The sequence below is a fragment of the Cherax quadricarinatus genome, chromosome 29 (assembly GCF_038502225.1).
Source record: "Cherax quadricarinatus isolate ZL_2023a chromosome 29, ASM3850222v1, whole genome shotgun sequence".
NCBI classification, from domain to species: Eukaryota; Metazoa; Arthropoda; class Malacostraca; order Decapoda; family Parastacidae; genus Cherax; species Cherax quadricarinatus.
This window is the reverse complement of record NC_091320.1, coordinates 14,762,721-14,777,483: the sequence shown is the minus strand read 5'-3', so window position 1 is coordinate 14,777,483 and position 14,763 is coordinate 14,762,721. Positions and strand designations below refer to the sequence as shown.

The following is a 14,763-nucleotide window of genomic DNA, read 5'->3' as shown; positions in this document are numbered from 1 at the left end:
GATAGACAGTTGCAGCTGGTAGGTCTCTGGTGGAGGTACAAGCAAGTGGGTCCCATTGTACAAATGCAGATACTTATGTGGAAGGTGCCCCGTGGCCTGATCGCTGAAGCTCCCACTTCACAAGGCGAGGGTCTGCGTTCGATTCCCAGCGAGGGTAGAAACATTGGGCGTGTTTCTTTACACCGGTTGTTTATGCTAACCCATCAGTAAAATGGGTGCCTGGGTGTTAGTCGACTGGTGTCGGTCACATCCTGGGACAAGGGCCTAATTTGCCCTAAATGCTCTGCATAACAAGGGGCTTTCTATATTGTAGCATGTCACTAATGTCAGCTAAGACTGGATACCTTGTACATGTACTTGTAGTAAGATATATTATTATTATTATTATTATTATTATTATTATTATTATTATTATTATTATAAGGGTGATAAGCCGTGGTACACCTAAAAATACCTGTGTAAGTCACCTGTAACTGTCTCTTAGTATAGCGAACTAGGTATAGCCTCTATGCAGAGCCTGTCGTACGTTAATCCGTGACTCAATATAACTAACTTAGCTTAAATAGGTATAAGTAGCATTGTAAGATACATTAGCCTGTGGACTTCGTTACAGATTGTGTCTGACAAATTAAGAGTATATAAAGAAATGTGGTAGCCCACATAGGCATGGTGGGGATGTAGTTTCCCCTTGTTCCCCTCCTTTCCTCCAACAGGGGAAAGATTTGTAACAGTCCGGAAAATTCAATTGCAAGATGTGCCACAGCACTAGCCTCTTTTTGACTGGTACACAACTGTTGCACACGTGTCTTACTCTTCAGTTGATCTACCTTCTACACAAGATCTAAATGCGAACTCACTCACCTCAGGTAAGGGTTTAGGAGGATGAACTTGTAAGCCGCCCACGTTAATGAAGGAAGGAGGTAGCAGCCTCGGGTAGTCGAGGGCCGAGTGAGAGTTGATCAACATGCCTGACATCTCAGCCAGCAGCGTCCCAGGTGGCGGACAAGACGGCAGGTACTTCTTGATCTGCCACCCCGTTACTGCCAGCTCCACCTGAGAGATTAACGGCAGACACTAGTGTGAGTGGCATACCCAGAGTGCAAGGAGATTGTCACAATTCCATGGCTTTGGACGACTCACAACTAATCGACACGTTGAATATTGAACGCAGACCACCGGTGCTTCGCTTTGTACTAGGCTATTACCAAGTCGACTTTATAATTCACTATGGGCCTAAACGCACAGTTTCCATTTCCAGTGTGTATGAAATGAGATTTGTACCAGAAAACGAAATATAAGTTCTGACCTGCACGCAGCTACTGACCTGCATGACAACATGGCTGCCGATGGCGTGCAAGTGGTTGACTATACGTTGCGGGAAGGTCATTACGTCTCTGTAGTGGGAGAGGATTTGGGGCACTACTGACGGAGGGCTGAAGGCTGTAGTGTACTGAGGTTCTCCTCCGGCGAAGGTGAAGGCCCAGTAACCCACAGACGGAACACCTGCAGCCACCGAGAGAGGACAGAGAAGCATACATTAGGAAAAACAATAGGGAAAAAAGAGGAGGAACTGAAACCAGGACGTAAAAAGAGAGGGGAAGGACTGGGCATGAAATTCTTCAGCAGGACATAAATGTCACCAAGAAGACAGCAATGGCCCACTTGTTGAGTGTAATATTTGTACTGATCACTGGTATATGCCTACAACGTTTATATACTTTTATTGTAGACGAATGGTTCAGAGAACCGACACGTTGACAAATGAGACACATGTGCAACTCTTGGGTATCTTTACTGAGGAAACGTTTCGCCACACAGTGGCTTCATCAGTCCATACATAAGAACATAAGAACATAAGAACGAAGGAACACTGCAGCAGGCATACTGGCCCATGCGAGGCAGGTCCAAGTCTCCTACCGGCTTAAGCCAATGCACCCAACCTAGTCAGGTCAGGTCACCTTGACTTAAGGGAGGAACACGGCATCCGTCCTGGTAGCACAAGCTAATCAGGTCCAACTCACACCCACCCACACCCACTCATGCATTTATCCAACCTATTTTTAAAGCTACACAACGTTCTGGCCTCTAGGACCGTATTTGGGAGTTTGTTCCACTCATCCACAACTCTATTACCAAACCAGTACTTTCCTATATCCTTCCTGAATCTGAATTTTTCTAACTTAAAACCATTGCTGCGAGTCCTGTCTAGGCTAGATATTTTCAGCACACTATTTACATCCCCTTTATTTATTCCTGTCTTCCATTTATACACCTCAATCATATCCCCCCTAATTCTACGTCTTTCTAGAGAGTGCAGATTCAGGGCCCTTAGTCTATCCTCATAGGGAAGGTTTCTGATACATGGGATCAACTTTGTCATCCTCCTTTGTACATAGCATTTATATCCATTCTGTAATACGGTGACCAAAACTGTGCAGCATAATCTAAATGAGGCCTAACCAAGGATGTATAGAGTTGAAGGACAACCTGAGGACTCCTATTATTTATGCTTCTTGATATGAAGCCAAGGATTCTATTAGCTTTATTGCGAACACTTATGCACTGTTGTCTTGGTTTCAGATTACTGCTAACCAGAACTCCTAAATCTTTTTCGCAATCCGTAATATTAAGATCTACATTATTTAGTTTATATGTGGCATGGTTATTGTCCTGTCCAACATTTAGAACTTTGCATTTGTCTATATTAAACTGCATCTGCCACCTCTCCGACCACTGCATCAGTCTATTCAAATCCTCCTGGAGTGCTCTAATGTCCTCGTCAGAATGAATTCGACGGCCTATTTTGGTGTCATCGGCAAACTTGCTGATGTCGCTCTTTATGCCCTCATCTATGTCGTTTATGTATATTGTGAACAGCAGGGGGCCCAACACTGACCCCTGTGGAACACCGCTCGTGACGCTTCCCCACTCTGATTTCTCCCCATTTATGCAAACTCTCTGCTGCCTATTTGTCAACCATGCCTCTATCCAGGAAAAAAATTCTCCTCCTATTCCATGTGCCTTAATTTTCCTCAATAATCTCTGATGTGGGACCCTGTCAAAAGCCTTACTGAAGTCCATATACACAATATCATATTCATTACCATGATCTACCTTCTCAAATACCTTAGTGAAAAAAGTTAATAAATTCGTAAGGCAGGAATGCCCCTTTGTAAAACCATGCTGAGATTCGTTGATTAATTTATGCTTTTCAAGGTGGCTACGAACTGCCTCGGCAATTATTGATTCCATAAATTTTCCCACTATGGAGGTTAGGCTTATTGGTCTATAGTTCGAAGCTAAGGACCTGTCACCTGCTTTGAAAATAGGTATCACATTTGCCATTTTCCACTTATCTGGCACCATACCAGTTTGTAGTGATATGTTGAAAAGATTAGCCAAAGGTTTGCTAAGCTCCTCTTTACATTCCTTTAGAACCCTTGCATACAGCTCATCAGGGCCTGGGGATTTGTTAGGTTTTAATTTATCTATTTGCCTTAGGACCATGTCACTTGTGACCCTAATCGTGCACAGTTTATTATCGTCCTGTTCTACATAATTTATCATTACTGGAATATCGCTGGTATCCTCCTGTGTAAAAACTGAGAGGAAGTATGTGTTAAAAATTATACACATTTCCTTATCACTGTCAGTGAGCTGACCCGAGGAACTTTTGAGTGGGCCTATCTTGTCCCTGATCTTACTTATGTATACCTGAAAGAATCCTTTTGGGTTAGTCTTTGAATGTCTTGCAACTTTAACCTCAATCTCTTTTTGCTTTTCTAATTCCTTTTTTTATTTCTCTCTTTAACTGAATATATCGATTTCTTAATTGCCCCTCCCCTCTTTTGATTTGCCTATATATGCCTTTCTTTTGACCAATTAGATATTTTAATCTATTGTTCATCCATTTAGGATCATTTTTGTTTGATCTGATTTCCCTATTTGGAACATAATTTGACTGAGCAGCTAGAACTATGCCATACAAAGGAGAATCTTGAAGAACAGGAGGAGAATGAGGTAATCAGTGCCTCAACCTTGAGTCGATGTGGTCAGTCGATCAATCTTGAATAGAATACAGCATATGTGCCGAGAAGGAGCTTATAAACCGTAGGCAGGAGAGGTGCAGCAGTCATAGGTCGTGTCACATTTGTTCAGTGTGGAAGTAGGTCTACAATCCTGTCAGACACTGCAACTTCTTGGGATCTTAATACTTGGGAATTCTTCGCTGGCCTAACCCTTGGGTATGACCTACTTCCACAATGAACAAATGTGACACCACCTACCACTGCTGCACCTCTCTTGCCTACGGTTTATAAGCTTCTTCTCGGCACATATGCTGTATTCTATTCAAGATTGATGGACTGACCACATTGACTCAAGGTTGAGGGACTGATTACCTCATTCTCCTCCTGTTCTTCAAGATTCTCCTTTGTATGGACTGATGAAGCCACTGTGTGGCGAAACGTTTCCTCAATAAAAATACCCAAGAGTTGCACATGTGTCTAATTTATCATATACTTTTATAACTGTTGCTCTGACTAATGTTACTATCCCGCAAAATAACTTACAGATCTCTCGAACAAAGCTTATTATGCATTCTTATCCTCCACCCAAAGTTTAGCTAACCAATACACAGAAAAATACTAGAGGGATTGGTACCAAACTTGCACACGAAAATCACACCCTCCGAAAGCAAAAGTCTCGGCAGGAGATGCAACATTCCCTACTGAAAAGCAGGAGCGCCACGAGTACACAGAGATACAATGAGTGTCAGGGGCCAAAGACTTGTTAACTGCCTCCCAGCATACATAAGGGGGATTACCAATGGACACCTGGCTGTCTTCATGAAGGCGCTGGACAGGCACCTAAAGTCAGTACCTGATCAGCCGGGCTGTGGTTCTTAACGTCGGTTTACGTCCGGCCAGCAGTAACAGCCTGGTTGATCAGATCCTGATCAACCACGAGGCCTGGTCTCAGACCGGGTGGTGGGGGCGTTAACCTCCGAAACCTCCAGGTATACCCCAGGTATACAGACAGTTTTCACACCGGCCTCAAAGTTACGATCTGTTGCTTCAGTGTTCACAATAAATCGAGAAAGGCAGTATGAAAATTGTATAGTTGACTGCATTTCCCTAAGACAGGAGCTTTTTCAATTCCATATCAGTTACAGGGAACCTTTATTGACAATGTTACCCCCATACAGTGAGCGAAACGTTTTCAGTAAGAGTTCCCTGTAAGTGCATTTGAGAGTCATTACTACTGTGTTGGTGTCGCGTAACATTAAGAAGTCAATAACACTGACGATATTATGGCTCTAAGTTTATTTCAACTTGTCTGGATGACGCACTTCGACTTAAAGTTCTTCAGCCAGCCAGCCAGCCATCCTTGGTGCTTGCTTCAACACTCTGTAGCAACACAACACACTCACCAGCCAGCCATCCTTGGTGCTTGCTTCAACACTCTGTAGCAACACAACACACTCACCAACCAGCCATCCTTGGTGCTTGCTTCAACACTCTGTACCAACACAACACACTCTCCAGCCAGCCATCCTTGGTGCTTGCTTCAACACTCTGTAGCAACACAACACACTCACCAGCCAGCCATCCTTGGTGCTTGCTTCAACACTCTGTAGCAACACAACACACTCACCAGCCAGCCATCCTTGGTGCTTGCTTCAACACTCTGTAGCAACACAACACACTCACCAGCCAGCCATCCTTGGTGCTTGCTTCAACACTCTGTAGCAACACAACACACTCACCAGCCAGCCATCCTTGGTGCTTGCTTCAACACTCTGTAGCAACACAACACACTCACCAGCCAGCCATCCTTGGTGCTTGCTTCAACACTCTGTAGCAACACAACACACTCACCAGCCAGCCATCCTTGGTGCCTGCTTCAACACTCTGTACCAACACAACACACTCACCAGCCAGCCATCCTTGGTGCTTGCTTCAACACTCTGCACCAACACAACACACTCACCAGCCAGCCATCCTTGGTGCTTGCTTCAACACTCTGTAGCAACACAACACACTCACCAGCCAGCCAGCCATCCTTGGTGCTTGCTTCAGCACTGAGTGTAGCAACACAACACACTCACCAACCAGCCATCCTTGGTGCTTGCTTCAACACTCTGTAGCAACACAACACACTCACCAGCCAGCCAGCCATCCTTGGTGCTTGCTTCAGCACTGAGTGTAGCAACACAACACACTCACCAGCCAGCCATCCTTGGTGCTTGCTTCAGCACTGTGTGTAGCAACACAACACACTCACCAGCCAGCCATCCTTGGTGCTTGCTTCAACACTGTGTGTAGCAACACAACACACTCACCAGCCAGCCATCCTTGGTGCTTGCTTCAACACTGTGTGTAGCAACACAACACACTCACCAGCCAGCCATCCTTGGTGCTTGCTTCAACACTCTGTAGCAACACAACACACTCACCAGCCAGCCATCCTTGGTGCATGCTTCAACACTCTGTACCAACACAACACACTCACAAGCCAGCCATCCTTGGTGCTTGCTTCAACACTGTGTGTAGCAACACAACACACTCACCAGCCAGCCATCCTTGGTGCTTGCTTCAATACTCTGTAGCAACACAACACACTCTCCAGCCAGCCATCCTTGGTGCTTGCTTCAACACTCTGTACCAACACAACACACTCACCAGCCAGCCATCCTTGGTGCTTGCTTCAACACTGTGTGTAGCAACACAACACACTCACCAGCCAGCCATCCTTGGTGCATGCTTCAACACTCTGTAGCAACACAACACACTCACAAGCCAGCTATCCTTGGTGCTTGCTTCAACACTCTGTACCAACACAACACACTCACCAACCAGCCATCCTTGGTGCCTGCTTCAACACACTGTACCAACACAACACACTCACCAGCCAGCCATCCTTGGTGCATGCTTCAACACTCTGTACCAACACAACACACTCACCAGCCAGCCATCCTTGGTGCTTGCTTCAGCACTGTGTGTAGCAACACAACACACTCACCAGCCAGCCATCCTTGGTGCTTGCTTCAACACTCTGTAGCAACACAACACACTCACCAGCCAGCCATCCTTGGTGCTTGCTTCAACACTCTGTAGCAACACAACACACTCACCAGCCAGCCATCCTTGGTGCTTGCTTCAACACTCTGTAGCAACACAACACACTCACCAGCCAGGCATCCTTGGTGCTTGCTTCAACACTCTGTACCAACACAACACACTCACCAGCCAGCCATCCTTGGTGCCTGCTTCAACACTCTGTACCAACACAACACACTCACCAGCCAGCCATCCTTGGTGCATGCTTCAGCACTCTGTACCAACACAACACACTCACCAGCCAGCCATCCTTGGTGCTTGCTTCAACACTCTGTACCAACACAACACACTCACCAGCCAGCCATCCTTGGTGTTTGCTTCAACACTCTGTACCAACACAACACACTCACCAGCCAGCCATCCTTGGTGCTTGCTTCAACACTCTGTAGCAACACAACACACTCACCAACCAGCCATCCTTGGTGCATGCTTCAGCACTGTGTGTAGCATCACAACACACTCACCAGCCAGCCATCCTTGGTGCTTGCTTCAGCACTGTGTGTAGCAACACAACACACTCACCAACCAGCCATCCTTGGTGCTTGCTTCAGCACTGTGTGTAGCAACACAACACACTCACCAGCCAGCCATCCTTGGTGCTTGCTTCAGCACTGTGTGTAGCAACACAACACACTCACCAGCCAGCCATCCTTGGTGCATGCTTCAACACTGTGTACCAACACAACACACTCACCAGCCAGCCATCCTTGGTGCTTGCTTCAACACTGTGTGTAGCAACACAACACACTCACCAGCCAGCCATCCTTGGTGCTTGCTTCAGCACTGTGTGTAGCAACACAACACACTCACCAGCCAGCCATCCTTGGTGCTTGCTTCAGCACTGTGTGTAGCAACACAACACACTCACCAGCCAGCCATCCTTGGTGCTTGCTTCAGCACTGTGTGTAGCAACACAACACACTCACCAGCCAGCCATCCTTGGTGCATGCTTCAACACTGTGTGTACCAACACAACACACTCACCAGCCAGCCATCCTTGGTGCTTGCTTCAGCACTGTGTGTAGCAACACAACACACTCACCAGCCAGCCATCCTTGGTGCTTGCTTCAACACTCTGTACCAACACAACACACTCACCAGCCAGCCATCCTTGGTGCTTGCTTCAACACTCTGTAGCAACACAACACACTCACCAGCCAGCCATCCTTGGTGCTTGCTTCAACTCTCTGTACCAACACAACACACTCACCAGCCAGCCATCCTTGGTGCTTGCTTCAACACTGTGTGTAGCAACACAACACACTCACCAGCCAGCCATCCTTGGTGCTTGCTTCAACACTGTGTGTAGCAACACAACACACTCACCAGCCAGCCATCCTTGGTGCTTGCTTCAGCACTCTGTAGCAACACAACACACTCACCAACCAGCCATCCTTGGTGCTTGCTTCAACACTGTGTGTAGCAACACAACACACTCACCAACCAGCCATCCTTGGTGCTTGCTTCAACACTCTGTAGCAACACAACACACTCACCAGCCAGCCATCCTTGGTGCATGCTTCAACACTCTGTAGCAACACAACACACTCACCAGCCAGCCATCCTTGGTGCTTGCTTCAACACTCTGTAGCAACACAACACACTCACCAGCTAGCCATCCTTGGTGCTTGCTTCAACACTCTGTAGCAACACAACACACTCACCAACCAGCCATTCTTGGTGCTTGCTTCAACACTCTGTACCAACACAACACACTCACCAGCCAGCCATCCTTGGTGCTTGCTTCAACACTCTGTAGCAACACAACACACTCACCAGCCAGCCATCCTTGGTGCTTGCTTCAACACTCTGTACCAACACAACACACTCACCAGCCAGCCATCCTTGGTGCCTGCTTCAACACTCTGTAGCAACACAACACACTCACCAACCAGCCATCCTTGGTGCTTGCTTCAGCACTGTGTGTAGCAACACAACACACTCACCAACCAGCCATCCTTGGTGCTTGCTTCAACACTGTGTGTAGCAACACAACACACTCACCAGCCAGCCATCCTTGGTGCTTGCTTCAGCACTGTGTGTAGCAACACAACACACTCACCAGCCAGCCATCCTTGGTGCATGCTTCAACACTCTGTACCAACACAACACACTCATCAACCAGCCATCCTTGGTGCATGCTTCAACACTGTGTGTAGCAACACAACAAACTCACCAACCAGCCATCCTTACCACTATGACAATATACTTAGCAAATTATTCTTCAAACTGTCAGTGTCGTGATGGCAGGGAGGGAACATGTGACACATCTCTTGCAATAAGTGTGGGAAACTAGACCGTATATCATCCCACTTTTCTTAACCAAGCATGGAGGTATGCACGGGGAAGCGCACACATACGTTCATACATACAGAGTGGGGGAGGGAAGGAGAGAGGTAATCATGAAGTGAATATAATCTTCAATAAGGTAACAAGACGTGCATATTATTCTGACATTAATGCATAAAGAAGGAAATCCAATAGAGTGGAGGAAAGAAAAATATGAACATAAGAAAGAAGGAGCACTGCAACAGGCCTACTGGCCTCTGCGAGGCAGCTCCAATTCTCGAACCGGCTTAAGCCAATGCCTTGACCTAGTGAGGTCAGACACGTCACTTAAGGGAGGAGCAGTGCATCCGACCTAGTAGCACAAACTAGACAGGTCCAACTCACACCCACTCTTGTATTTATCCAACCTATTTTTAAAACTACACAACGTCTTAGCGTCTATGACGGTACTCGGGAGTTTGTTCCACTCATCTACAACTCTATTACCAAACCAGTGCTTTCCTATATCCTTCCTGAATCTGAATTTTTCCAACTTAAAGCCATTACTGCGAGTCCTGTCTATGTTAAATATTTTTAGCACGCTATTTACATCCCCTTTATTAATTCCTGTTTTCCATTTATACACCTCAATTATATCCCCCTTAATTCTATGCCTTTCTAGAGAGTGCAGATTCAGGGTCCTCAGTCTATCCTCATAGGGAAGATTTCTGATATATGGGATCAATTTTGTCATCCTCGTCTGTACGTTTTCCAGTGCATTTATATCCATTCTGCAATATGGTGACCAGAATTGTGCAGCATAATCAAAATTAGGCCTAACCAAGGATATATAGAGTTGAAGAACAACCTGAGGACTTCTATTATTTATACTTCTTGCTATGAAGCCAAGGATTCTGTTAACTTTATTGCGAACACTAATGCACTGTTGTCTTGGTTTTAGATTACTGCTAACCAGAACTCCTAAATCCTTTCTGCAATCCGTAATATTAAGATCTACATTATTTAGTTTATATGTGGCATGGTTATTTTCCTGTCCAACATTTAGAACTTTGCATTTGTCTATATTAAACTGCATCCGCCACTTCTCCGACCACTGCATCAGTCAATTCAAAGCATACTGGAGTGATCTAATGTCCTCATTAGAATGAATTCGACGGCCTATTTTGGTGTCATCAGCAAATTTGCTTATGTCATTATTTATTCCCTCATCTATGTTGTTTATGTAGATTGTGAACAACAAGGGGCCCAACACTGACTCCTGTGGAACACCGCTTGTGACGTGCCCCCATTCCGATTTCTCCCCATTTATGCAAACTCTCTCTGCTGCCTATTCGTCAACCATGCCTCTACCCAGGAAAAAATTTCTCCTCCTGTTCCGTGTGCCTCTGATGTGGAACCCTATCGAAAGCCTTACTGAAGTCCATATACACAATATCATATTCAATACCATGATCTACCTCCTCAAACACCTTAGTGAAGCAAGTTAGTAAATTCGTAAGACAGGAACACCCCTTTGTAAAACCGTCCTGAGATTCATTAATCAATTCATGCCTTTCAAGATGGCTACGAATTGCTTCAGCAATTATTGATTCCATAAATTTTCCCACTTTGAAGTAAGGCTTTTTGGTCTATAGTTGGAAGCTAAGGACCTATCACCTGCCTTGTAAACAGATATTACATTTGCCATTTTCCACTTGTCAGGCACTATGCCAGTTTGTAGCCAGTAAACATCTCTAACGGCCAGCCAGTAAACATCTGTAAAACAGCCAGCCAGTAAATATCACTAACACAGCCAGTAAACATCTGAGGTTACGCCGGCTCTGCATGTAGTACATACAAATGATTATAATCATAACCATATTTTTTAAAGAGGTGGACCGGTAAGCCCGCGGAAGGTCTCGTTCATATGACCAAAAGCTCCAGCTGCGGGTCATCATATGACTAAGACCCGCGACAGGACACACTTGTCCTGTTTCCTGACAATCCTGACCTGTCTCTAGTGTAGAGTGTTCATCACTGTCACTAGTGTAGTGTGTTCATCACTGTCACTAGTGTAGTGTGTTCATCACTGTCACTAGTGTAGTGTGTTCATCACTGTCACTAGTGTAGTGTTCATCACTGTCACTAGTGTAGTGTTCATCACTGTCACTAGTGTAGTGTGTTCATCACTGTCACTAGTGTAGTGTGTTCATCACTGTCACTAGTGTAGTGTGTTCATCACTGTCACTAGTGTAGTGTGTTCATCACTGTCACTAGTGTAGTGTTCATCACTGTCACTAGTGTAGTGTTCATCACTGTCACTAGTGTAGTGTGTTCATCACTGTCACTAGGGTAGTGTGTTCATCACTGTCACTAGTGTAGTGTGTTCATCACTGTCACTAGTGTAGTGTTCATCACTGTCACTAGTGTAGTGTGTTCATCACTGTCACTAGTGTAGTGTGTTCATCACTGTCACTAGTGTAGTGTTCATCACTGTCACTAGTGTAGTGTGTTCATCACTGTCACTAGTGTAGTGTTCATCACTGTCACTAGTGTAGTGTGTTCATCACTGTCACTAGTGTAGTGTGTTCATCACTGTCACTAGTGTAGTGTGTTCATCACTGTCACTAGTGTAGTGTGTTCATCACTGTCTCTAGTGTAGTGTGTTCATCACTGTCTCTAGTGTAGTGTGTTCATCACTGTCACTAGTGTATTGTTCATCACTGTCTCTAGTGTAGAGTGTTCATCACTGTCTCTAGTGTAGTGTGTTCATCACTGTCTCTAGTGTAGTGTGTTCATCACTGTCACTAGTGTATTGTTCATCACTGTCTCTAGTGTAGTGGGTTCATCACTGTCACTAGTGTAGAGTGTTCATCACTGTCACTAGTGTAGTGTGTTCATCACTGTCTCTAGTGTAGTGTGTTCATCACTGTCTCTAGTGTAGTGTGTTCATCACTGTCACTAGTGTATTGTTCATCACTGTCTCTAGTGTAGAGTGTTCATCACTGTCACTAGTGTAGTGTGTTCATCACTGTCACTAGTGTATTGTTAATCACTGTCTCTAGTGTAGTGTGTTCATCACTGTCACTAGTGTATTGTTCATCACTGTCTCTAGTGTAGTGTGTTCACCACTGTCACTAGTGTAGAGTGTTCATCACTGTCACTAGTGTAGTGTGTTCATCACTGTCTCTAGTGTAGTGTGTTCATCACTGTCACTAGTGTAGTGTTCATCACTGTCACTAGTGTAGTGTGTTCATCACTGTCACTAGTGTAGTGTGTTCATCACTGTCTCTAGTGTAGTGTGTTCATCACTGTCACTAGTGTATTGTTCATCACTGTCACTAGTGCAGTGTGTTCATCACTGTCACTAGTGTAGTGTGTTCATCACTGTCACTAGTGTAGTGTTCATCACTGTCACTAGTGTAGTGTGCTCATCACTGTCTCTAGTGCAGTGTGTTCATCACTGTCACTAGTGTATTGTTCATCACTGTCACTAGTGCAGTGTGTTCATCACTGTCTCTAGTGTAGTGTGTTCATCACTGTCTCTAGTGCAGTGTGTTCATCACTGTCACTAGTGTATTGTTCATCACTGTCACTAGTGCAGTGTGTTCATCACTGTCTCTAGTGTAGTGTGTTCATCACTGTCTCTAGTGTAGAGTGTTCATCACTGTCACTAGTGTAGTGTGTTCATCACTGTCTCTAGTGTAGTATGTTCATCACTGTCACTAGTGTAGTGTTCATCACTGTCACTAGTGTAGTGTGTTCATCACTGTCTCTAGTGTAGTGTGTTCATCACTGTCTCTAGTGTAGTGTGTTCATCACTGTCACTAGTGTATTGTTCATCACTGTCACTAGTGCAGTGTGCTCATCACTGTCACTAGTGTAGTGTGTTCATCACTGTCACTAGTGTAGTGTTCATCACTGTCACTAGTGTAGTGTGTTCATCACTGTCTCTAGTGCAGTGTGTTCATCACTGTCACTAGTGTATTGTTCATCACTGTCACTAGTGCAGTGTGTTCATCACTGTCTCTAGTGTAGAGTGTTCATCACTGTCTCTAGTGCAGTGTGTTCATCATTGTCTCTAGTGTAGTGTGTTCATCACTGTCACTAGTGTAGTGTTCATCACTGTCACTAGTGTAGTGTGTTCACTACTGTCACTAGTGCAGTGTGTTCATCACTGTCACTAGTGTAGTGTTCATCACTGTCACTAGTGTAGTGTGTTCACTACTGTCACTAGTGTAGTGTGTTCATCACTGTCACTAGTGTAGTGTGTTCACTACTGTCACTAGTGTAGTGTGTTCATCACTGTCTCTAGTGTAGTGTGATCATCACTGTCACTAGTGTAGTGTGTTCACTACTGTCACTAGTGTATTGTGTTCATCACTGTCTCTAGTGTAGTGTGTTCATCACTGTCTCTATTGTAGTGTGTTCATCACTGTCTCTAGTGCAGTGTGTTCATCACTGTCACTAGTGTATTGTTCATCACTGTCACTAGTGTAGTGTGTTCACTACTGTCACTAGTGCAGTGTGTTCGTCACTGTTACTAGTGTAGTGTTCATCACTGTCACTACTGCAGTGTGTTCATCACTGTTACTAGTGTAGTGTTCATCACTGTCACTAGTGCAGTGTGTTCATCACTGTTACTACTGTAGTGTTCATCACTGTCACTAGTGCAGTGTGTTCATCACTGTCATTAGTGTAGTGTGTTCATCACTGTATCTAGTGTAGTGTGTTCATCACTGTCTCTAGTGTAGTGTGTTCATCACTGTCTCTAGTGTAGTGTGTTCATCACTGTCTCTAGTGTAGTGTGTTCATCACTGTCTCTAGTGTAGTGTGTTCATCACTGTCACTAGTGTATTGTTCATCACTGTCTCTAGTGTAGAGTGTTCATCACTGTCACTAGTGTAGTGTGTTCATCACTGTCACTAGTGTATTGTTAATCACTGTCTCTAGTGTAGTGTGTTCATCACTGTCACTAGTGTATTGTTCATCACTGTCTCTAGTGTAGTGTGTTCACCACTGTCACTAGTGTAGAGTGTTCATCACTGTCACTAGTGTAGTGTGTTCATCACTGTCTCTAGTGTAGTGTGTTCATCACTGTCACTAGTGTAGTGTTCATCACTGTCACTAGTGTAGTGTGTTCATCACTGTCTCTAGTGTAGTGTGTTCATCACTGTCACTAGTGTATTGTTCATCACTGTCACTAGTGCAGTGTGTTCATCACTGTCACTAGTGTAGTGTGTTCATCACTGTCACTAGTGTAGTGTTCATCACTGTCACTAGTGTAGTGTGCTCATCACTGTCTCTAGTGCAGTGTGTTCATCACTGTCACTAGTGTATTGTTCATCACTGTCACTAGTGCAGTGTGTTCATC

General features: G+C 44.9%; 1 protein-coding gene across 1 annotated transcript in view; it reads right to left on the bottom strand.

Annotated features, from left to right (window-relative positions):
• LOC128690506 (UDP-glucuronosyltransferase 2A3-like) overlaps positions 1-14,763 on the bottom strand; it is an 88,892-nt gene that overhangs the window by 38,696 nt on the left and 35,433 nt on the right. The window contains exons 4-5 of the mRNA XM_070089616.1: positions 1,325-1,503; positions 862-1,053 (exon numbers count right to left, since the gene is read on the bottom strand). Of these exons, the coding sequence (XP_069945717.1) occupies positions 862-1,053; positions 1,325-1,503 (371 nt within the window). The remainder of the gene's footprint in view (positions 1-861; positions 1,054-1,324; positions 1,504-14,763) is intronic.